Genomic DNA, 26,091 nt, shown 5'->3' with positions numbered 1-26,091 from the left:
CATCTGCCATCTGCGTATGTGCTACAGCTTACTCTGACTTCAGACATCATGGCCATCACCTGTTGTTTTCTAAGCACATCTGACGGGCTGTGAGGAAACAGTGTGACAGCGAGGTGCACTTTCAGCATCAAATCAATATCCAGAATCCAGAAAATAGCGTTTTCTGTCCATTTCCTCTTTTCTTTTTTCTCCTTTCTCCATTTTTTCCCTTTGTCCTTCGCTGTCCTTCTCTCCATGTCATCTTGGTCTCCCTTTGGCTCTCAGCTTGTCTCCTGGTCCTTCCCCTCTACTTTGTTCTCTCGCACTATCATCAAGCTTTACTTCCCCTCTTCCCCTGGTCTCAGTGTCCTTGCACACAAAGGCACGAATCCTCATATGACATACACATACACACCTCTTGTTTCCTATTGTACCTTTTGAATTTCAAAGCAAAGAATACCTTTTCAGTCTCAGATTTCCATTAGACTTCCCCAATCCTGGAATAGAACACTGTACTATAATGTTTCTAACATATATGCAACTTGGTGGAGGTTTTTGTGCGTAATACTCATTTGTCTCGGGGCTTATTTTGTTATCCTTATATTGTGTCCTCCATAGTCTCCATATTCTTTTCATGACATAAATGGCTTTGATGAGGTAATATAGATACCATGTGAATTTACTGTACTGAAAAACTCAAGTTCTAATGCATTGGAAACCACTAGCACTGACTCTGCTAGTGATTGTAATTTTTGTGTGTAAGAACATTATTGCCCAATCGACGATATATATTTATATTTTTATAAGTCAGGGTTTACCAGCTTCTGTGTCATTACCTATCTGAAAATAATAATCACTGTCTGTGCAAGTATCTCTAAATGTATGAAGATTAAAACTTATTCTAATCAGATTACAGAAATCCTGTAAAATGTCTTTTTCCCCCTCTCCATCACTCTTCAAAAACCCAGCTGTGAGCATTAAAGAGCCGCCTCCTGAATTAATTCTTGACCTTTGGCTCTGACGGGAGATAACATCTGCCCTTCTGCAAGAAAGAAAGTCTAATTTTACAGCCATTTTGTTCAAAATTACAATGGGAAGAGTGTAATACAGGGCCATTTTGATGAGCAGGAGAACAGTGAGAATTAGAATGAGAGCGGCGAATGGAGCAAAGAGGATGATAGTCTCACATAATTTACAGTGACCTAATTGCAACATTATAAATTGAAGTTCTTTTTAGCTCTATACCAAGGTCGGCTGCATATGATATATGTGAAATGCATGGAGATGTTGTAATGTAAGTTTACACTGCTATCACACTCTTTTCAGATAAGAGTGCTGGTTTCATGTCTAGAATGTAAATGTTCAGAAATGACACCATAGTGAGAGAGTCTTTTGTCAAGTATGCTGAGAGACAGTTGGAAATCCCACAGCTTAACTTTCAGAGAGTTTGTTTTAAGACTCCAAGATTACTGTTAGTCAAGTTCTCATCTATATTTATTTTGGTGAGCGATACAGCTTGAGGGCTGGAGTATCCAGGGACGCTTGAGACACCCAGTCCGTCCTGCCTCATACTTCTCAGCTGCAATGCCATAAATGGATAATAAAGCCCCAACGGTTTTATCACAATGGGGAAAGTGATTATAAACCAGAGACACACACATGCACATACATAGTCACAATGTTCTCAAGGCTGGACTCCTGCCTCTCTTAGCCTGCAGTGGATAATTAGCATCTCTCACACGTGCTTAGGCTTGATTAAAACTCAGTTTACAGTGAGCAGTGCTGTGAGGTCGCCATCTGTCACCTGCCGAGGCCACCATGAGGTGTTGTCTAGTCAGGGGGAGTAAGGAAGGCGGTGTGTGTGTATGTGTGTGGCCATATGATAAAGGAGAGAAAAAGATGGGACAAAGAAAGAGAAATGGCAGAGACGCGTTCTGTTCGATAACTGGTCCCTCTCACTCCCTATGGCCCGTATATTAGAGCCAAATCACATATTTTCTGTGTTGGCAGAAAAAGGCTCCTGACTGCAGTTCTGGGATTTGTATTATTTACTTGAACTTCATAACCTTGTGACTGCAGTTTTGGGAATACTCATGTTTATACTTGGAAGTCAGATAGGAGGTGTGTGAGCTCCAAGGCTCATAAAACCCACAGTGTGTCACAGTGTGTCAAGTAATACGATTTTTTTCCCCCTAAAACACAATGTTTTCATGCCACAGCTGCAATATACAATACATCATAACTGAATGGTGCATATTTGGTATGTTGATGACAAACATTAATGCTGCATTTATTGAGTACATTTACATAATGTGTGCTATTGTGGCAAGCATGATAACATTGGCAGTTATATGCTAAAAGGCATGTTTGCCCCCAATTTTACAGAATTTGTTATTTGTATGAATCTTGTTTCCATGGTAATATCCAGAATATTTCATGTTATACCCCAGTATATTTTGGCAGGTGGGAGGGTTGTATTCAAAAATCCAACAAACTCTTAGCTTTGGTATCTGTTGGATACAGAGGTAAAAAAAAAAGATTTCCAAAATGGCCCACAGAGAAATGACATAAAGACAATTTGAAAATACTTATTGAAGCTTGGCTTGCTCTTCCTCAGGCAGTGCTGAACGAGGAAGAGCTCAAAATGCAATGCCACCTTTCTGCATGTTATATCACGTCTTCTGCTCTGTGTGCTTCTGTTGATTTGTGCACATCAAAAGCTTTAATAAACATTTTTGCTCTTTGCAAGCAGGGAGCTTACAGTTTTCTTTATGTTGTGGCTATGCCTGGAAAATGGTTGGTAGTAACAAAGTATATATGATTTGTACTGAACAAGCTCTCGTGTGCATTTTTCACCTCCACAAATAAGAATGACAATTTGGTACAATATTTATGTTATTTTCAATTTCCACACACTAAAGACTGTTCCATTTTTCCCAAAGGTAAATATGTGATTTGGCATTTTTGAAAAAGTAATTATTCACCTATATTTATTGCACACTGTGACGTTTGCTTGCGAAGTGGTTTACTAAAAAAATTTAAGCTGAAACAACGACTCATTAATCGATGAGCTGATCAACAGAAAATTAAGTGGCTATTTTGACAATCATTTAATCGTTCAAGCTTCACAATTTTACTGCATGTCTGTCTTATGTGTTATCTTTTGGTTTTGGACTGTTGGTCATATAAAACAAGCAATTTTAAGATGTCACCTTGCGCATTAGGGAATTGTGATGGATGGATGATTTTCACCAACATCTAATATTCGACAGACCAAACAATCAATCAATCAATTGAAAAAATAACTGACAGATAAAGCAACAATGAAAATAATCCTAAATTGCAGCCCTCAATAGAATTATCCGTGTTTGTTGTAAAATATAAATTGATGATTCAGGTAATGAAATTCTCTGTGTACATGTCAACTTGGGAAGAAAGCTTCACCTTGTGAAATGTGTTTGTACTGACACTACAAAACATGCGCTGGCCTCTCACTGTGTTTCTATGTTTGTCTAAGTAGGTAGTTGAATATTCCTCTAGATTGTGAACACATGTAGGTGTGTTCATGCCTCAGCTGTTACTGCAGGATAGATAGAAGAAGATGATGTTGATGATAATGAAATATTTCAGCAAAATAGTTCATTTTATAACACATCATCATAGTAAACTCTAGTTGTGACCTTATGTTTCTGTAAGTAGCTTTGTTAATCACAGGAGCAGGCTGTTATTTCTGTATGGTGTGCATGTTTGATGATACTACAGAACTACCATAGCATTTGACTCTAGCTGCGTTCCTATGCTTCTTTAAGGGGCTCGTCTAATCTCAAGAGCAGTCACATATTTTTTTTGTGAAATGTGTTTGTGTGCATCTGTGTATGTCTGTGTGTGTGTGTGTGTGTGTGTGTGTGTGTGTGTGTGCCAGCGAGCGTGAGCACTTAGTGCTTATACATCTTATTTTCACAGTAGTGTTTCTTTTCAGTTGCATTCGCAATTCGAGAGCAGTGGAGAGGTTGGAAACTGCGAGCAGACAGAAGTCATTTGGGACTCCAGCAATTCAAGGCCTGTGGAAGTGTACTCACAGTTTGGCACAATTAGTACCAAAAGGGGTCCCTGCTTGACAAATTAGCACACAAAATGTCAGCCGGTAGTTTAGCACATCCACAATGAGCCCTTGCAAATTAGCACATATTTTGAGGAGGGAGCTGGCACATTATTATGAATAGAGAGAGCCTGGCAAATTAGCACATCTGCTGCCAGCGCACAGAATTAATACATGTTATATGATCACTGCTTTCCAACTTGGCATTGGGTAATGGACAAGGGTGGTGGCACACATTTCTAATTGAAGACTATGTGTGTGCTCATTGTATGAGATTGATGAGATTGACCTATTGGCAATGGTATAGCTAATTATTACCCTGAGTGTAACTGAACTTAGGTATCTCTGAATGCCACAGGCGTGAGCTTTAAATTCTTACAGTTTTCCCGGACTCAGTTGTTTCTTACCTGACAGGTTTGCTCAGTCTCAATCTTTGGAGTGCGTGATTGTGTGTGTTCACATGTGTATGTTCAAGTGTGTGAGTCAGCCTGAGGCTTAGCGTCCAGCAGTGGTAGGTGACAGTCCAGTCCAGTGTCAAGAGGCTTTAGGGTGACAGGAGTGATTCTATCCTGGAGAAAAAACACACAACAAGCCAAACAAGTCAGATAACAACAGCTTAACTGTTGTTCACATAAGCTGCTTTCTAATGGTTTCATGTTCAGTTTCCATAACTCTAACAGAGTGATTAATTATTGTTGATTGATTGCTGATTCATTGTATTGGTTGACTTTTTACTGTGTTAATTTGATTTGTGTTTTCAACTGGTTTTCTTGGGTTGCGGTTTTTTAAGTTTTTATAGCTTGGTCTTTCATGTTATATAACACCTGCATTCCTATTCAGGCTTTTTTATTCTATTCTATTCATTAATGGGAAACACAAATACTAGGATTTCACTCTATTGCTTTTACTCTTATTTGTCTCATTTGATTTAAGCTCAACTTTGGCTCCTAAATAAGTTTACTAGGTTCAACCAAGATCTCTATCAAGTATCTTCTTGGAAAATGTACCTCTATTAACCGAGTTTACTGCTTTCCTTATCTTGCTCTTACAAAACCAAGGCTCTGCAAGATATTATCTCTGAGCCATAGCCAGAGAAGATGTAGCAGGTCAAATAATACACTGTTGTATTATGTACGGTATTAAAGCAGTGTGTATCTCTGCCCATACATGTAGAATAGAATAGAATGGGCCTCATTTCCTTGAAAATAACTTTCAGAAGATTTTTATACAAGCTACGGTGATGATGGTTTGTTTGTGCGATATCATAGTACTGGCAAGCATCCCGCACATTTGATGTGTCCCATTTGATGTCAGATTTCTGGGGATCTTCAGGGAGAGAGAGAATTGGCCCTTGTGTAGCGTAGGAAGGTCAGTCTACCGCAAGGGGAACTTCAGATTAATGACCAGGGGCGGCGACTCTCTGCAGGCCTTCATGCATCATGTCCCATTCACCGGCAAACATGTCAGGGAGCGCTCCCACCGGGAATTTCAGGGATATTTACGGAGTGTTTCCATCACTTTTGCCTCCTGCCTATTGGCTCCGAGCACTGATGCTCACCAGCTGAAAGACAGCAGGAGACAGAAACAGGCCAGGGTGTTGGGGTGTGGTGGGTGAAGGTTCTTACAGCTTAACTGAGTGACTTCATGTGCATACCTGAGTCACTTGCCCTAGTGACAGGGTTGCTCGCTGGTTGCTATGGCACCCACCCTACAGCCCACCGCCATCCTGCAGCTGCGCTGCTGGTCATTAGTCACAGAGACAGGCCGTCCGCACTATCACGACGCCCTTCCTCCACCAATCAGCTGCTCAGACACCAAAACTGCAGATGCCTCTCAGCCATAGCATAGATGCATGAGTCGCCATGGCAACATATCTGACTCCCATCTCCCAGTGTACAAGAGCATCCTTGAGTAGAGAGCTTATTGTATTTTCATTCATAGTTTAGTAAGTAACCCATTTCTTTTAGTAGTAAATACATTCTCCCTGGTAGTACTTCCAGTGTCCTGCAGTCACAGAAATATGGTGTTAGTGTTCATCTTTGTTTAGAGCAGCATGTGAGCAGTAGAATATATCTGACCAAAAGTGACACATTTTGACCACCTGTACATGAATTCAAGGTTTGTCCATTACTATTGTTTATGATGTATGTCCTTCAGAGGTGAATGATTTCTATTTACAGGAACTAATTTCAAATTGAGTTAATTTCAGTCAGAAATAAAGCCAATGACCAAGTAACTTTATGATGTTAAATCCAAAATGCACTTGATTAACTGTGAACAAACATTAAAAGGGAGTCAAATTTACATAAAGGAGACGCCCTCCCACACTGCCTTTTCATTTTCACTTTCTGCTCAGGCTCTCTCACACAAACACACACACATACGCACACTAAGACACTCAGATCAGCAGGCCTGTTTCCTCGTCAGGGTGATTATCCAGCTCATAACTCACTCAGAGCTTTCATTTGCACTATAATTCAGACCAGTCCCAATGATGGCGACTCTATAATTCACACACACACACTGATTATCTCAGCTGTAACTCACACACCTGCAATCAGACAGACCACAACACCAAGTAGCGAGAGGAGGATGGATACATAGATGATACAAGCCCAAGTGTTATTAAACTTTAAGCAAGCTAAATATGCATACACCCAATACCAATGTGTGCAAGTATTTTCCAAGAAAGCTTAATGTCAGATTCATCATTCAGTGTAAACAATACTGAGGACACATTCTCATGTAACATGTTACAGTCCAAGGAGCTTTAAATCAAACAATAACCATTTCATTTTCTGTGTGGTATCATTTTGCAATGTAATGTAATGCTTGACATCTCCTTGGAAATATTAAATGTAACCCTTTGTAAACAAATGTTTCTGCTCTTCTGTGTTCTCAAAGGTATATGATTTCTTTTAAATCAGCATGTCCAAGCTATACAGTGTGCCAAGGAAATCTGATGAGCATAACTTAACACACTTAGGCTCAGTTTCATACTCGTTGAACAGGCCAGTGGAGCTCTGTCTGCTCCCTCAGGGCAATAGTGTAATAATTATCTATTAGGTCAGACTGACATGATTCCAATCATCTTTAATGGTGATTCTCGGGTATTCATTCTTTTGAAGATTAATGTGCCATTTCAGTGAAATGAAATGCCATGAATAGCAACATGTTCACATCACATTGCTGTATAGAGGGAGGGCTAACACATGAAAACCTCATTATTATAGCTCACTCAATGACAGTGAAGCAAAAAACATGTACTAAGTTTACGCCAAACTCTCATCTTACACTGTGACATCCATCTCTTTATATAAAAATATATATATATATATATATATATATATATATATAGGCTGTACCATGCTGACAGTGATAAAGCTCACTAAGTTAATGACATCTTCTTTGCCCTCCTGCACTCCTTTTCTATCACTCCCTGCCTTGGCCAGATACTATTTATAGCCATTGTCTATTATTGTACAGCTCTCTCTCTTTCTCCACTCTTTTAAAAATGCGTCACTCTGGCTTCTGTTTCTGTCTCACTTTTCCCTCGCTCTCTGTAATTGAATCGATAAACAGGCTTTAACTAAACTTTTTTCAGGATTTCGTCAAACCGACTCTCTGTCCCCCGAGAGGATGGAAGCCATGGATGGACTACTGAACTCTGCTCTTGACTCCGAGAGTGTTTCTCAGAGCTGCTCTCACAACCCCCTTTCATCTTTCCCCCTCCCCTTCATCCATTCTCTTTTAAGTTTGATTTCTGTAAAGCTTTCTCAGGATTTAGTCCATCCTCAAAGTTGCACTGACTTTCGTAACGCTGGTTTGCTTTTTTATTATGTTGATTTTGAAAGTTGAAGTAGTTGCTCGACTTGCTAAACTTACAGCTGTTTTAGTCGTTTGACATAGAAATATTATCTGTGAAACTTTAATATGCTACATACTCCAGCATATTGCACCACCTACAACATGACTGAAAATAGTGTTGGCATTCTCACTGATCCCATTTACACCTGAAATTAAGTATATCTTGGCTGAGTGTCTTGTAGATTAGATGGAGCAAAATTTCATATATTTTATATAAAACACGTAAAAAAAAAAAGAGCATATAAATTTGATTGTAACTTCAATATGTCCATGCACGTTGGAGTCATATTTACTGACATGTAGTTTGGTGATTGTCAAATGAATGCAGGTAAATGATGTTTTGACATAATCTTGAAATGTGACACATTGGTAGTGGGCCGGTTCAAACATTTCCTTCTTTTGTTTAGGATTATGAACTACATTAATTGACCATATGGAGTTTTAATTGTTTTTGTTCAGCTCAAAATAATTGACAAGTCTGACGGGAGCTGTTTTAAGTTGACAACACCTTACTTTGTGATGGTAATTATATTGTCTGGCTCGCACAGTGTGGTGACACAGCATGTATTGTTTGTTTTGGGGTTGAGGCTTTTACTTTGTCAATTAATAGGCATTGCAAGGTCTGATTCCTATATATCCAAAAGTTAACAAAATTTCTCAGGCAGGTGCAGCATGAAACTCCCATCAGGATGTTTTTCCACTGAAAATCAGCAGTGAAAGTAACAGTGAAATAAGATGCAGAAATAATAAATTTAATCTTCTGAGTCAATCTGTTTGTAATGAGTGTAATTTAAATAATTCCTAATGTTTTATCTTAATTTCTGACTTGATTGGCCTTCTCCTTCACTACCTCTGTCATTCGGTTCTCTTTCTATACCACTTTAAATATGTTTCTGATGTCTCCCATGGCTCTAATTCTCTCTTTTTCCTTTCATGTAGCTTTTTTGTCTTTTTGCCCTCATTTCTCTCCTCCCTGCGCTCTTGTTTTTCTTTGCTCTCCTCTCATTTGAAAATCACTGAAATCAATGGGACAAAATGGAAGAGTGAACCTTTCTGTCAAGGCTCAGCAAGGGAGTTAAAGAAGGACACCCACCCCTGAACTAACCTCCCTTCGTAACTAATTGCCTATAATTACACAAACAACTGCAACAGAATGCAAATCAGATGAGATGCAATCGCCTAACCCGCACTGTAAATCAGTTTCATGTCATCGTGTGACTGAGCTGTCTGAAGGAGTGAACACAGTAGCATCAATAATAAGATTACAAATACTGAAGTGCTAAAAATGATAGCACTGCTTGAGCTGTAATTGCCTGCATCGTATCGATCATTTACTTGAATGTCACTTGTGTTAAGGAATCTATTGCAGTTAGAGGCAAAGGAAGTGGCTATTCAGTCTTTTTCACAGCTTTTTTTTTTATTTTTTTTTCTCAACCACAGGAGGAATATTTGAATCCATTGAGAGCGGCCCCTCTGGAGCAGAGGAACTAGCCTTTAAATTTGCCTTGAACACAATCAACAGGAACCGCACCTTGCTCCCCAACACCACGCTGACCTATGACATCCAGAGAATAAATATCTTCGACAGCTTTGAGGCCTCCAGGAAAGGTGAGTCAGGAGATATGAGACGGACATTTAGTGGAACCTCACCATGAGTGCTTGTTTTGTAGTTCATCACTTTTAGTTGCATTTACCTATGTCAGAAAAGAAGAAATAAATGGTTTGTCATATGGCTCCCATGCATTTAAGAAATGTATTCTTAACAGGTTTTAGGAACACAAAAGTAAATGAAATTACTCCACTTATGATAGAGTATGTAAACATCCAGCACAAGGAAGAAAAAATCATCTAAAATAAGTCTTTATTAAGTCAAAATTAAAGGGTGTAACAGCTCAAAGATTATGTGAATTGAACATTAACTACCAAATATTGGAGACAAACACAGAAAGTCAATTTAGACATTCACAGTCTTTTTACTATATAGTGCACTTTATTTACAGTCTGCTATATTATTTGAGTGTTAAATGGATGCACTATACTGTATAGTGCCCTCAAAAATTTCCACAATGAAAAGAAAACTTATTGCTACAAATCCCATAATGTAACACATCACATTTGATAGATGCAAGCACTACAGCAGCACTACAGCTGTCGGTGATGGCGCAAAATGACGATGATTAGTAAGTGTCTGAAATCTCAATTTACTGCTCACTGTAAAGTAAATTATTCAGTGTTTATTCTGAAAGGAGTAGTGAATGAGCGAATGGCGTGGTGATTTCAGACACAGCCATGGAAGTCAATTTGATTGACACCATCTAAACACTAGACAGTCTGTACTGTCAAAACGTCCACAAAGTCTTGACATTAAATTAATAAAACAGGCCACAAGTTAACCCAGTTTACCAACAGTTGAGTGAAATGGAAAAAAAGCTTAGCAGTGTCCTTGCAGCAGATTGCTATTCCCCTCCACTCGGCACCTTGTGGAGTTTTCTTGTACACAAAGTTTAAATTCAGTGTTACACACAAAGCATTTTGGTGAGTATCCTTGAGGTCTAACAAGCATGTTGAATCCATTTCCTTCCTCATAAAACATTTACAAAGCCGATTTTTTTTTTATCATTTTGAAACCTGCATTTTCACATGTTTTCCTTGCTAGCGGTCTTCTTCGTCCCTGCCTTTGCTGGTGCACTGCTGCATTTTTTGGCACCTTACAGCCACATGTTGATCAGTGGAATAGTGTAAAACCATTGGCAGAAATGTGTATCACATGACCCGTGTGCTTGTGGGTGTGCATGTGTGTCCTTCTCAGTTTGGCTGTGATTATTATCAAGCACCTGTTCTGGTTACTTAGTGTTAGTTTGGGGTGACACGTGGGCAAAAACACCAAAAAAAATTAGAAACTGTGAAATTTAAAATCTCAGCAAAAACATTAAGCTTACTTGTTGCTTCTTCCTCTTGCTACCCTACCAGCATGTGATCAGCTTTCCCTCGGAGTGGCGGCCATTTTTGGCCCCTCACACAGCTCGTCGGCCAATGCAGTCCAGTCCATCTGCAATGCTTTGGGAGTGCCCCACATCCAGACCAAGTGGAAGCATCAAGTGTCAGACAACAGGGACTCATACTATGTCAGCCTGTATCCCGACTTCTCTTCCCTCAGTAGAGCCATCCTTGACCTGGTGCACTTCTTCAAGTGGAGAACAGTCACTGTGGTGTATGACGACAGCACAGGTACAGGTACAGTCGGTGTCTGTCTTCATCTTCCAGTGGTGCTCATGATGAGTGTGAAAATGTTTACAACCTGCAGCCTTTAAACCCTAAAATTTCCAGAAAAACAAGAGGTACCAGGTGAACTCCAAAAAGCAGCACTGCTGCTCAGAGTTCAGTGAGTGCTTTGTAACCTGTCAAGTTAATTCAGAAATCAATAGCTTACTGTTCTGCCTCAGTCCTGCAGGTGCTGCCCATGTCAGTCTTCCAGAAGAGTGAGCAACAGCATAGAAAAAAGAGAACCACATTACACAGAATGACCTAATGTCTCTTCAGATTAATGCAATGCAGAATTGTAGTATGTGGGGGCTGACAACAGCCATTAATAACACACAGAGACACTTGATCTCTGAGGGTGGCTATCAAATGTGTCTGTGAGCCATTTCGTCTATCTGGTGACTTTGTGGAGTGGCTCATAATATGCATTTTAACAGACGAGTTGTATTTTAGCTGGAGTGCAGAGATATTTTTATGAGGTAAAGTGTAATCGCTCCAGAGAAGATAACAATATTCAAACGCTCATTGGGAAATTTATGAGCTATTTGGCATGATGTGGTTGACAACTTAATGTACGTAAATTAGATAGAGTTGAGAGGAGGTTTAAATTTTAGACAGGTTGCATAATGAATTCACTCCCTACTCTGAGCAAATGAATATTGTCTTGTAGTTGACATCCTAAATTGTGCCCCTAAATAGAAATTTAAACCCTTTTCTATTCCTTTTAACAACTAACCGTGTAATAGTTTTACTGTTATTTTGCATCCTCAAGCATCTCTACTTTCACATCTGTTGCAAACATTTCAGTAAACAGCCAGTCCTGCAGTATGCTAGCGCCCGTACGTTAACCTCGGATGATATCCCAATGGCTCGTCCCACGTGCCACATTATTCTGACTCATCTCCTTGACCTCTCTTCACTTCCTGCCTTAGAGCTCAGTACGTTAACACCCTCACTCTCCAACAAACTGCCCCAGTGAGATGCCAAAAGGTGACCTCTCGCCTCTCTCTCTGTCAGATAGGGGCTCCTCTGTGGAGCATTTTTGCTATAACACACCTGACGCCCTGAAAAGTGTGACAGCTGCATAGCCGCGTTTCTTCCCCCAACCACTTCCACCTGGTCCCAGGCTGTAATCACACAGCTTCATGCTCCAGGGCCCCACACTGCTGATTGGAGACTATCTGACGGCTGGCAGGAAAAACTATCGGAGGGGATAAAATATTCACACACAGCCGTTAGAAGATCCAGAGGGAACGTCTGAAGGCATTAGCCAGAGCCCACAAACATCTACACTGACAGTGTTTCCCAAACGTTGAGCTCCCTTGACAGATTTTTTTTTTTTTGCTTAACACCTCCCAAAGTGTCAGTACGAACAAAAACAGGGAGACGCAGACATGCCCCAGAGTAGGGATCTATTGGGATTACCTGAGGAAAGCTCTAGGAGGTTCAGTATTCCTCCCTACAGTGGTACTTTTCACAACAAGACCTGCATGTTCCTATTTTACACCAATCTTTCTATAGGCCTCAGGTAGACCCAGCCCCACAGACAGTAAGACCATTAAACTGCTCACCCAGCACTTCATTTCAAAATAAAAAATAGGCTGAGCTATCTTAAAGTGGTTCCACAAAAAAAATCCTATCTCTCTCCAGTTCCCTCTCAAACTATCCGCGCTGCTCCATCCATTTTTATACCCATGACAAGTAATCATCTCTCCCATCAATCCAGCCTCTTTCATCCCTGCACTCTGAAGTTCTTTACTGAGGGAGAAACTCATTGTAATCTCATCACAGTATCTCCCGGAGAGCTTTCTACCTGAGCTTGTGGTCGAGAAATGAAAGGTGAAGATTGTAGCTCAATATGTGACGGCGGCGTCAGGCTCCCTAGGGGCAAGTACAAGCTGGGCAAACAGGGTCCCTCTCATCAGAGCACATCTGAAGTGTATGTGTGAGAGACAGGAGAGGGAGGATTGACCACAGCTTTCCATCAGGATAAAAAAAGAACCTGTTTCATGGTACTGTACGGTATCATGGAAGACGAGAGCGGATCCACATTTGGGAGGCTTCTGTGGGATTGGAAGTTTCAGTAGGCGGGTTCAGATCAAGGTTCTTTCCATTTTGTGCTTTTGGTATAAAAGAGTGCAATGTGTTGGGTTGGTGTTAAATTCTCTTGATAGGTCTGTGGCAGTCTGTTTGCTTGCCAAGGATGAGTGGGAGGATCAATAGACTGTGGATTAGGAAGGCATGCACATGAGCCTTTTTCAGCTGAGAAACCCTAAATCTAGTTGGTTTTTGTGGCCTCCTCAGCATCAGAGATACTTGAAAATGGCAGCAGATCAAACACAATATATTGCTGCATCTTCAAAATTCCTTTTTCACGCTATATGTGTCCTCGTTGTCTGCAGGTCTCATTCGACTGCAGGAGCTGATCAAGGCACCGTCACGATACAACATTCGTTTGAAGATCCGACAGCTGCCCACAGAGACCAAGGACGCCAAGCCACTTCTGAAGGAGATGAAGAAGGCAAAGGAGTTCCACGTTATCTTTGATTGTGGACATGAGATGGCTGCCTGGATCCTGAAGCAGGTATGAATCCAGCTTAATGAGCCATGATAGTTTATTAGATTCACTGCAAAACCCAAACCTGGGGGACTATTTATGGCGCCCAGAAGTGATTAATATTAAATGAATAGATTAAATGAAGTCATATGAATAAATTATATAGATGAAACAATAATTTGTGACATGATTCAGTAAATTATTAAAAGTCAACTCATTATAAAAAGTTATTTCGTTATTGTAATAACAACAGAGTTTTATAAGCGTTCATTCAAAAATCTGTTTTTACTTAATAGAGGCATTCTTTATTTCAGGCCACCTTTCATTTCATAATGTCACATTTTGAACTATTAGCACTAATAGTTAGCTGGCTAGTAGCTTTGATTTAAGCATCATGACTATGGCATGTTGTTTTAACATTTATTCAACCCACTGTAGCTAGCTACCCCTTTATCTTTTAACCCTTTCACACAGACGACCGGCAAACAAATGCCACCTAATTAACTATTTAAGTTGTGATAATCAAAGTCATTATATGACGCCCTTCAAACTGTCCTGTTATGCAGAATGAACTGACTTGTTGGTGAATATTGTATCATGTCACAGCATACTGTAGCGTGCCAACCAGTCCGAGAGGCTTTAAGCATGCATTGTATGTACCATGGGGCCCAGGTGTTACGCTCGATGTATGCATCAAGGGGCCTGGGGGCCCTAGTGGTCAACTCACACTCTAAGTGGCGAGGGGCCCGGGTGCCCCAGTTGTCAGCTTACGTTTTAAGCGTGGAGGGGCCCTGACACTGTAGGTGCAGAGGGACCCAGGAGCCCTAGTGGTCAGATTACACTTTAGGCCCCAGGGGCCTAGGGTCCCTAGTAGTCAGCTCATTCTTTAAACGCAAAGGGGCCTAGGGGCCTTTGACATTTTAAATTTAATCTTTTCCATTAAGCGTTTGTCATTTCGCATTTGACAATTGGCTTTTCAAGCTGTATATAAATTAGAAGGCGTGGCCCAAAGGCTGGAGGGAGGGTTTGAGCGCAGAGCCTCCTTGGGCGCAGAGCCTCCTTATGGACAGCAGGAGGAGCTGCCTGCTAGAGAGCACAGTGAGTTTGGCAGAGCAGTGTGAGCCCAAACTAGAGAGGGAAACGCACTGTGCCCTGCCGTCCACATTGGCTGCTAGCAATGGACAGGAGGAAGTCTGGACATTTGGATTCAGCCTGTTTGATGTTGATTTGCACACTTCAAGGCGTCTGTGGATAGCCATGGCAACAGCAGAGCCAGCTGATTTTTAAGCGGAATTTGTATCACTGCCATGTTGTTTTTGTGTATAAACGGCACACAGAGGTGTAGTCAGAAAGAGAAGCTGCTCATCTCTTATTTCCACAGTATCACCGCTTCTACTGTTATTGTGGATCTGTAGTTTTCATTTTAGATCAAAATACTGTTAAATGCTCTTATTATAATATACAACACGTTACTTGTACTATGAAACATAACCTGACAGAGCTGAAACATGGTTGAGTGGTTGGCATAGTTTTGTGACTCAGAGACTAAGGTTTGAGACCTGGTGTGGAAGCTGCTGCAGTAGTTTATTGAAGAACACTTATTTTAACATTTTATTATCCTAAAATTAGAAGTGTAATGAAAAAACAGGATTGTGCCTATTTCCACTTTTATTCAAATACAAATAATTTTGCTGCCTCAACAAATTAACAGTTCGATTCTTTTAACGACAGCAGAACAAATGAATAACTCTACTCTGAATTACTGTAATAGTAGTTAATAAAAGCCTGTGGCTGTGAGTTAGCAGCCAAATAAGCCATGTCTGTCTAATTTCAGTAGAGTAGAAGCAAATAATGTAAAGCACAACAAATGTGTACTGTTACAGTCCAGTCATGTAATGGCTAAAGATAAGATTGCACTTCACTGATCCCCAAGGGGAAATTCAGGTGCCACAGCAGCATACAGGGAGTACTGAGATGTACAGTAAGGAATAGCAAGATATGACAAGCAAAATACAATAAGCTAAATAAAACAAGGTAGTTTTTAGGTTATTGATCATATAAAAATATATAAAACTGTACAAGATAAAATAAAATACAAGACTTCAATAAAGTGTCAATGTGTATGAGTGAGAAAAAAAGTCCTGAGTCTAGTGGTTTCATTGGTTCATTGATCCAGTCGTTACAGAATCAGCTATGTATCTAACATCTAGCTTGTACTGTGACTCAGTGAGCACTTCTGGCAGACTGCTGAGCCGAAATGTGACTTCAAGTGGTCCTTCTCTGTGATGTTCTGGTGAAACATCTCTGTCTGCAGGGAGGAGGACAAGTCAGTGCAACAAAAAAAACAGTGGAGCTTGTGTTAACCTCATACACTGCACTGCTTCAACAGTCTAACCTTGTATTCAATCAGGTCTATTACATTTTTCGACTAGAGTGTATTGGGTCATGCCTGTGACTTATACAGAAGCACCAAGATTTTCACTCGCCTTTTTACAGTGAAGTGACCAATAAACGTGATTTGATTTGATACATGACCATGTTTCCCTGTTGCTGTGTACTTTGGTCTAATTGGGGGTTATGGTGATGCTCAAGATGACAACAAAATGTGCAAGCTTTTCTAAATCAGGAGCAGGGTTATATATTGTATTAAGATACTGAAATATGGCATAGTGGAAATGGTTAAACAGTCCCCTCTGTGGTTCCGTCCTCATGTTTGACTTCAGGTGAGTAGCAACACAACATTGAGCTACAGTGTTAGCTGTGGTTGTTTAATCTTTCCACAGAAGACAGATTATGTTATGTTATGACCAAATGTTATGACCACTCTATCATGTGTGAACAGTGTGATGCAAGTTTTATACATATACATATACAGTATGTGGCCCCGGAAAATAATCCGGCTTTGGTTTATTACTTAGCATCAAAACAAAGAGACAGTGTTAGCAGCAGCAGCTAACGTTAGCTGGTTAATTCAGAGTTACCTCAGGTGTGTTTTGATTGTTTGTTGTTTGTTCCTCAGAAAAAAAAAAATTCAGTCCTGTGAAAATCAGAAAGTCTTTTTGCTCACTCTAGCCAATAGTAGCTAGCTAACACTGTTAACATTGGCTCTTCAGACAAGCCGGCCTAGCTAGTAAGTAGGTAGCAAGAGCAGCCGTAAACTAAGGCTTAAAAGCTAAAGAGTTACTGTCTGTGTTATTTACAGCAGCAGCCTCTAGTTGCTTGATTCAGAATAACTTTGATGCTCTAGCAAACAGGAGCTAACTGCTGGGGGTGCATTATTGGCCGAAAAGTGAAGGGGAAAGGACTGTTGACAACACCACTGTCATTGGGGGAAATACCAATATGATATTAAAAACAAACATTTGAAAAAGGTCATTTTGAAATAAAAATGTCTGTAATAAAATAAAATGATATCCAACAAAACAAAATGAATGATGAAATAACATCTAATATTGATGTGTTGAGTTTTAATCATTTCTTCAATTACCTCACAAACTATTGGTTCATTTATGTATTTTACACAATTTATTCATATGATTATTTATTTCATAATGTCTTTTGTATTTATTTAATATTGAACACTTTGGGGTTCCACGCTATTCACCTTTAATTTCAATATGTAAACAGTTAGCGCAGTTAAGTTGGTACAACAGTCTGCTACATTTGTTAAGTCATTTTTATCATATTGCTTTCTGAATTTAATTAAAATTGAATTAACTGCAGTCCCCAAATTTACATAATTTCCCCTTATGGAAACATGGACTCAGTTCTCAATACATACCCTCATAGTTTATTCATCATGTATATGTACTAAAACAATAAGCTCATATCTGTTCCCTTTATTACTCTTTCTCTATTTAAGCACTGATGCAAATGATTCAAATACCGACTTTCTGCTCTGTGCATCTTTAATCTCTGCAGAATATTAGATCTCTACTACTGACCCGTCATAATGGATGCTCTCCATTGGACAATAAAGGTTTTTTAATTAAAAGTCTAAGTCTGCTCACAGGCCTGTTAAATACATTCAACAGAGGCACATTATTTATGAGAACGGTGGGGGTTCTTATTGAATTGAAGTCTTCTCAGAAGCACAGTACGCCAGGGACACACAGAGGGCGGAAGCGCTGCGAAGCGCCACGCTATAGGTCATTTCTTCTGTGAGCAGTTGTTCACACCAGAAGCGCATTTCTCCACACTGCTCAACAAGCGATTCTGCTCCTGTGTTTCTGCGGTGCGTTGCTTCTTCTGCAACAATGAAGTTAAAAGAATGGCCTTGTGTATTGATCTGCAGGAAGGGGCCTGTGTGTGTGTGTCTGCTCGTCTTTCTTGCTCTATGTTTAGAGACAACTGACAAATATGTGGAATAAGTACATAATTTAAAAAACATAATCACAAACAGCAGTGATACTATTTCTAATAAATATGGATGGGCAGATCTTGATATTTTATCGTGGGGGGGGGGTCCACTCCAGGAGAACATGGGATGATATTTATCAGAATCAGATCATTTATATCATGTAATATTAATATATATTGTTTATAATAGCTTACCAGTGTGTTTTTTTGCCACATTCGCTTGCTGCACGCGAATAAAATAGACCAGACGCCGAAACTATTGCTGCTGAGCGTGAGCTGGCCGCGGCGCGCTCTGTCTGAACAGCCTAATTGGTTAACATGGGCGGCGAAAGGAAGTGGGCAAAGCATCGCGGTGCTTCCGCGTCCTGTGTGTCCCCGGCGTTACACTGTTGATTTTTCTATACAGCTGTGTGTCCAAGAGAGGCAACAATAATGATTATTTATGTTTGGTGAATACTTGGTAAGCACAACAAAACATATACTGTATGTCAACAGCTCAATTCAGTTCCTCTTCCTGCAATGCTTCCTTGTATTCGTTATGGGCACAGTGTTTTCTTGACTGTAAAGAGCCCTATTAGTATGTGCACAGAAAATAACAAGGACTTTTTACAAGAACGTTTTATGTTGGGGGTTTTTGCCCATTCACATAGAGAGGCAGCTGTGAAATAAACAAAATCATATCAGTACAAACAACACATGTTAAATATCCACTTAAAAATCCTTTTTCAAAACAGGCAAAGAAGCTTTAGATGTGTCATTGGAGCTCTTGTAAGACAATGGTCTACTGCTATTTTTCTTTGTTTTAACATAAAAGGCTCCTTCAGTGTTTGGTTGGGCTGTGGGGGCAGATTAGATAATGCCATCTCATTCTAAGTGTAATAATAATTCAATATGACTTTTAATCAATAACAAACCTCACCTGGCCCCCCAATTCAATATGGTCTAGACACGCCCCTGGTCTCTTTCAGTGTGAAACCTTTTCTTTCTCAGCTGCCTTCCTGGCCCGGGAAGAGATGTCGGTGTCAGAGTGACTATACGGGTTCAACTGAAGCTAAATGAAGAATTACATTTAAATTAATAGAGTAATAAACCCATTTAGCTATTAATCTTTGATCTTTTTAGTTACTACTCACTGTTCTTTTCTCCCTGTAGGCCCTGGCCATGGGTATGATGACAGAGTACTACCATTATATTTTTACTACCCTGGTGAGTATGCTGGCACTTTTTTTATGTTGACAAAATTCAATTATATACTGTGTTGTTTATTAAATGTTTTGCACAGCACTATTCACTTGATAATGTTTGTGGTTTGAACTGTGTTCTATTTCTGGGATTGCAAGGCAAAAATACATCCATCTGTCTGAGTGTCTGATAGCAGCTTTTCTTCTCTTAGAATAAAATTAAATATGACTCAACCAGCAGCCAATCAAAGAAAAACATGTTATTATTTTCATTTTGTGCAAAGCATTTTGAACCTGATCCTACAGCCTGAATTTGTGTTGATAGAAATAGATGGCCTTGAAAAGCTGACTCGTTGTCATGTAGTTGATTATTAATATACTCTTTACATTTTAAAGTATCAGTTGTGAAACTTCAGTTTGTTTTTTAAATTCTGCACCAACCTTTTCACCCCACCTGGCTGTCCACAACCCTGAGTATAGGAAACAAAAGCAGTTGGATATATTTTATTCTGGCAGCGATTGAAGTTCTCCAAAGTTCTTTGATCTAGCCACTACAAAGATTACTGGCTATGCTCCAAATGAACAGCAGCACATCTTCGCTGAGCCCAGAGAACAGAAGACTGAGAGCTCAGATAACAGCCCTGAGCAAATGAGACTGTCACCCATTTGGTCCATTATAGCTCTAACAAACAAATGGCATGCTGTGTTGTTTGGAGCACAATTGGAAAGGCTGAGAGAAAGGTTGGAGAAAACTGACCTGAAAAAGACATTTACCAGTGCACAGGACATAAAACTACCCCTTGTGCATCCATATAAGAACTTACCTGGCTAGATGAAAGGGGAGTGAGTGACAGCAGGTATGTCATTGGGAAAGGTAAGAGAATAGTGATTATAGGCCTGTTTCAGCGGCATGCTGCCGCTTGTCAGGGTGGAAACATGCCTACTTTAACATCAGCCAGTGTTTGGCAGGTTGGAGGCCACTGTGCTGGCCAAAGCTGCTGTATACTGGTACCAAGCCATCCATGCTGCTTTCAGAATAGGACAGCAAACATTGACCGCGGCACCCCCATTCTGCGTCCATCACCTGCTGTTGCTCTGTCAACTGTGTTGTCGCATCCCAGAGACATCTGCCTGGTGAGATGCCAGACATGCTGTATGCAGGACAATCAGGTTGTCCTTTCACTACCACATGATACATGGCAGTCCACCAAATGCCTAGCCTGTAACCTTGAAAGCCGTGCCTTAATCAAGGCTACTGACTCAGCATGAGATAAAATAACTCGTGAAATACCTTCAACTGTACTCTTCTGCTCTCACTTCTTTTGCTAAAGCTGCCACTCAAATGACTACTCTTAATTATTGAGGACAGATGAGAGGTGTACAGTATAGAGGTGTACAAGCAAAGATAAGAAATTGATTATTTCTGCAGCTCAGACACATCTAGACTTTCATCTTTATGCGTCCAGGACCTTTTTGCCCTCGACATGGAGCCGTATCGTTATAGTGGAGTCAACATGACGGGGTTCCGCATCCTCAACACAGAAAACTCTCAGGTGTCGTCAATCATCGAGAAGTGGTCAATGGAGCGGCTTCAAGCCCCACCCAAACCGGACTCAGGCCTGCTTGATGGATTCATGACGGTAGGCTTAAACCTTTTAATGCTGCTTACGTAATGCACATATTATGCTGTGTATGCAGAAACATGCTTATAGCTGTACTTCATCCTTGTATGATCAAATCAGTTGAAAGCCATATGTAATATAGCTGCACTTTTTAGGATTTAATGCTGCAGGCACTTGTGTTTATATAGAGTAATATTTATGAAGGTAGGTGACTGTAGATGTTTAAAAAAATCTATGTTTAAATGTAAAATACAATAGTTTTAGAGGAGAATGAATGAGCACAAGTTGTCAATCACAAGTTCCATGGTGCAGGGCTCCTGGGATGGGCACGGGAGCAGCATGAACGCCCTCTGCATGGAGCTTTGGTGCTCCTGGGTCTAAATGCTCAGTAATGAGCCGGTGTGAATGGTAATAGCCGTTTATCTGCCCTCCTGCCTCTCACAACTCTCCTCTGGGAGCTTGGCCAAAATATGACAATCTGTCAGTGTTCATGCAGAGAGAGGGGGCAAATTGGATGGAAATTATGGCCTTGGTTTTTTAGGATGGCTTCCAAAAAAGCATGGGATAAGGTGATTTGAAAGTGAAAAAGGGAATGGAGCTCGTCATGGACATTCAAGGTCCCTCTCTGGGTCTGTTGTTGTAAACAGTCAATTTATTCCACCTCCCTCACAACACCTTCCTTGCAGACAAACACCTTTTTTTCCTTCTTTCAGCCTTCTTCTTGCTAGATTTAAGATCTGGTATCACAAATCAGTGCAATGAAAGAAGTGTCTTTGTGTCTTAAGGACAAACCTTTGAATTAGACATGGTGCATGGTGCCTATTCATATATCTGTCACAGCCTTAATTCACACTTACTTGTGATGAAAAATGGAAACACACCATCAGTTATAGAAGTCAATGTATTTTTTCTTTACTTTCCTAAATAAATTCATGTAAATATACTACAGTTTACTGTAATGTCTTACCAGAAACATACAGTACACGCTGCCTTATACATAGAAATATCATATTTTATTTCCTCAAACAACACCACGTGCATCCTTTTTCCTGTGTGGCACTCAAGTGCACAAAAACATGCAAAGCAGTTATGAATGCAAAAAGATTAATGCAACATACAGGTTAAATCACTTGATTTTTTTTCCTCCACCGGAAATTAATGGATATTAGTGGAGAATGTTGAACTGATTAATTACATTGCATGAATCATTTTGTCAGATCCTATACTACATATTGACATATCTCACTGGACTAGAACCACCGTTACAAAATAAATAATACGTCCAAAGGCTCATTCAAGCTTGATAAAGTACTTCATTAGAGTGCTCTATTTATGAATCCCGGCTGTGATGTATTTTATTCTTTAGAGTGTTCCACCCTAAGAGGATTCCTTAGAATGAGTGAATGAAGAAATAGCAGCATGAATATAAAAACATTGTCATTATAATGGTATAATAAAGGCATAGAGAAACAGTTCTGCTGGTGTTTTTACAAAATAGCCTGTACTTACATTATGCGTTAAAATAATATTTGGTTTCTCTGCAACTCAAATGTGTTTAATTCATTTGTAGATTTGCCTGACATTTATGTTACAGTGCTCTGGGCTGAGAAGCCACCTTGAAGGGCATCATTAAATTAAAGTGAGGGAGGGCTGCAGCAGCCAGTGTGTGACCTTCCACCCCCGACCCTCCCTCCAGCCTTTTTTTCCCTCTCTCTCATACCTTGTTCTCATTCTCTGCAACACAGGAGCCTTGCTGGGCTCTGGGCTTGTTTGTGCTCGGTGACCAGGCAACAGTTGTGTTGCGATGGTTACCAGGACAACGCCATCCGTGTCACCTTGTGATTTCATGAAGGACTGATTGACTGAGATGGGGGGAGGGGGGTGATTAAGGTGAGATGGTGGCCGCATGAGGGGAGTTGATGAGGAAGAGAAGAATGGGCAGGAATGATGGGGGTGGGGATGTCATGAGCGTTAGGAGGTGCATGCGATTTTTTTTTCTCGCGCCACTACGATCTCATTAATGCGGGGCAGTGTATAATCACAGTGACACTAGGTGCCTTGGGTGAGGCCAAGTGTTGTCTCAGGAAAGGATGCATAATGAGAAGTCCCTCCTCGGCCCAGGCAGGCTCGCAGCCACAAACACACTCGGCCCCTGCCTCTTAACTATGTTTGTCAGAGGTATCGCTCACATGGGGGGGGGGGGGGTGCAAGAGTAGGGATGTTAATTAGTCCAGTTCATTTGTGATGTTCAAGAGTGGGTGATCTTGTCTGTTTGTGTCGACTCTTGAACCAAATCCCTGGAGTAAATTGAAGTTCAAATTATTGTAACCCTCCATCTTCATGTGAATTAACAACAGTTAGAGACCCACAACCTGTATAACTATAGATATATATAGATATAAATAGATAAATAGATATATATTTAATATCTAATCTGATTATTATTTTTCCCATCTGTGTATAATTATTGCCTGCAGTTAATGAGATATTTGTTTTTTATGCTTCGTTGTAATTTGATTTTTTTTAAATCCCCATTCACTGAGCTAAGTATATACTTGAATTTAATTGAGGGAAAAAAAAAAAACGTTTCCCAGTTGTACGCCTCACTGAGGCTTTAGGGCCAGATATTTTCTACATCTGCATCATTTAATTTATGTCTACATTTCAGTGAGCTATAATTACCACAACAGAGGGCTGGATGTTCTCCAGTGTTATCAACGCAATTGAAAATTCTGGTGTAATAGCTCATAATAATGACTCTCTTATTAATAGAGAGCAGTTGTTTGGATAATAAGTATGACATGATGGGAATGCTCTACTAGTTCACATGGGACACTATAAAAAGCATGTTAGTGTAACACAGGCTAAATGCAATAGAAAGACAACAAACACATGAAGCTACCTAAGATACTTCCAGACCAGTAAGGAAAATCTGATGTGAGCAAATGTGACTAATTGCATCCTCTCCATCAGCAGCTATTGTTGAGATATCCTTGAGCAAGACACTTAACTTCAAATCAGCACAAGAACATGCATGCTCAACAAACTTTCCCAGGATACTGTAAATAATTGCTAATGACAATGATTTTAAAAAACAGCAACGCAGCATTTGTCCTTAACACACTGTACACAACTGTAAATTGACTTTTTTTTCTTCCCCATAAAATGCTGTACAGCCATAAAAGCACTGTGTTTGACTGCACATAATAGACAAGGAAAGCTGGTTTTGGTGACACACAGATGATGAATGAGGGGAAGAGAGACAGATACGTAGGGACACCCAAGTCCAAATTTATTTTGGGTAATTTAAGTTATAATCCTGAAGATTCTCATTATACAATTCTGTTTAAGGCTGACATTTTTTAGCAATAGCTTCACAATGTATTTTTATTCTGTGACTGACTCCTTACATTCTCGTTAATGGCAGTCTGCCTTTCCCCCATGGGATACAAATTGCATAACAGGAAATGATGCATGTGCGTACTAGGTCCCATTTCACTGAATTTGCCACACGCAAGCTGTGATTTGCAACATGAGATAATGTCCCCTCCTGTTAATTTTGACACATTTCACTAAACAAAATAAACCCTGCACGTGCGACCCTTGCCTGAGCATTTGTGAAACACGACGCTGCCACCATTTGCAGTCTGCATGCTTGCATATCGCTTTTGTGAAACGGGCCCCTGGATGGCCCATGGATTATGCTTGCATTTTAGATAATGCAAAAGACAGCATTTGTTCATGAGTTCAGTTGGCTTCTTTATTAGACTTCTATGTTAAAACAATGACACTATCAGTCCTGGTGTTTGCTGTACCCAGTGGTCGATACATGTCATTTTAAACTGAACTCTAGAACCTGTATTAGCAAGTTTTGACTTTTAGTGGTGGATGATATGAATTTATTAATAATAAATTGTTATAGTAATTTATTATATTAGTTAATATTAGGATTAAAGATCTAGTATACTTTTTTTCACTTCTTGAATTAGGAATACTGGAAGACAAATGGGGAGGGAGTAGGGTTACAGCAATATGTACAGGGGGAAGCAGAGACATGGAGAACAGACACCTTGCTGCATTAACAAGTACTGCTGGGAGTGGAGTAGGAGCCACCCACACTGTGAGAACAGGATAGAGGAACCTTCTAGGTGGCAGCTACGCTCTGGTTAGAAGGTGTTTTACCATGCATGTTTACATACAAGTGTGTGTTTGTACTGTACTGTATGGAAGTATGAAGCACACTGCGCACAAACTGTAAGATGTCTGATTCAGTGCCCCACATTTGGTGGCTCCCCCGAAGGGGAGACCTTGGCTCAGGTTTGGCCTCTCTGGCTGGTTTGTTGTTGGGTAGCGCATGGCTGCCTGCAATCTGACAATGGGAAGAGAATACCAACACATGAATCCCTCTCCCAGTAAGCTTTATTCATACATCATTTCAACCAAATGAGGATCCTCAGTATGGGTGTTGAGCCAAATTTGGTGTTCCCCAGTCAATATGATATTGAATAGAGGACACATACTGTAATTTTGCCTGATATGAATCACTGCGCAAATAAACTTGGAAATTAGATTCAGTATTTGGAGATTTATTTTATTTGTTCATAACTAACTTCAGTTTTCACCCTGCAGCTTAAATAAGGTCTACAGTAAATTGGAAGTGCTCACATTAAATATCCTCATAGTTGTATTATGCAGCAGATTCTATTTGATTCAGCGGCCAACCAATTCATCAGCATCACTGATATTATCGGCCAATTTTAGCTTATACTGATATATATGTCAGCTAATTAATAATAATTAATTGTAATTAATGTACTAAAATGTGTATGTTCTGAGATGTATGCCTTCGAATTTTTAACAGAGTGAATGTCTTTGTGACTAAATTGCTTGGTTGTTTTATCTCAGGCTAATGTTTGCACATGTGTTTTTATTGAATGTGTTTTTTTATTGTGATCTTTGGGTTTGATGCAGTAATTCCCTTAATCCAAGACAATTTTCTCCTATGGGAGACAATAAAGTAACCTTAACCTTAATTAGTAGCAAGGGATTGAAGTACATAAATGCGGAATGTTTTTTAGAAACACTGTATCCATTACATAATTTGTCTACAAGGGAGGATTTACACGTTTGTTTGTTTTTTCAACTCTAAAATATGCAGCTAAGTAC

General features: G+C 40.0%; 1 protein-coding gene across 2 annotated transcripts in view; it reads left to right on the top strand.

Moving 5' to 3' along the window:
- Positions 1 to 26,091, top strand: part of LOC122863420 (glutamate receptor ionotropic, kainate 2-like) — a 62,451-nt gene that overhangs the window by 8,169 nt on the left and 28,191 nt on the right. The window contains exons 2-6 of one of the 2 annotated variants that reach the window (XM_044169920.1): positions 9,386 to 9,553; positions 10,916 to 11,179; positions 13,609 to 13,790; positions 19,275 to 19,328; positions 20,770 to 20,943. In XM_044169920.1, coding sequence (XP_044025855.1) covers positions 9,386 to 9,553; positions 10,916 to 11,179; positions 13,609 to 13,790; positions 19,275 to 19,328; positions 20,770 to 20,943 — 842 coding nt within the window. The remainder of the gene's footprint in view (positions 1 to 9,385; positions 9,554 to 10,915; positions 11,180 to 13,608; positions 13,791 to 19,274; positions 19,329 to 20,769; positions 20,944 to 26,091) is intronic. The other variant, XM_044169921.1, reaches the window with a different exon arrangement.

Source organism: Siniperca chuatsi, linkage group LG16 (genome assembly GCF_020085105.1).
Source record: "Siniperca chuatsi isolate FFG_IHB_CAS linkage group LG16, ASM2008510v1, whole genome shotgun sequence".
NCBI classification, from domain to species: domain Eukaryota; kingdom Metazoa; phylum Chordata; class Actinopteri; order Centrarchiformes; family Sinipercidae; genus Siniperca; species Siniperca chuatsi.
Note: the sequence above shows the minus strand (reverse complement) of the source record. Positions and strands in the feature narration are given on the sequence as shown.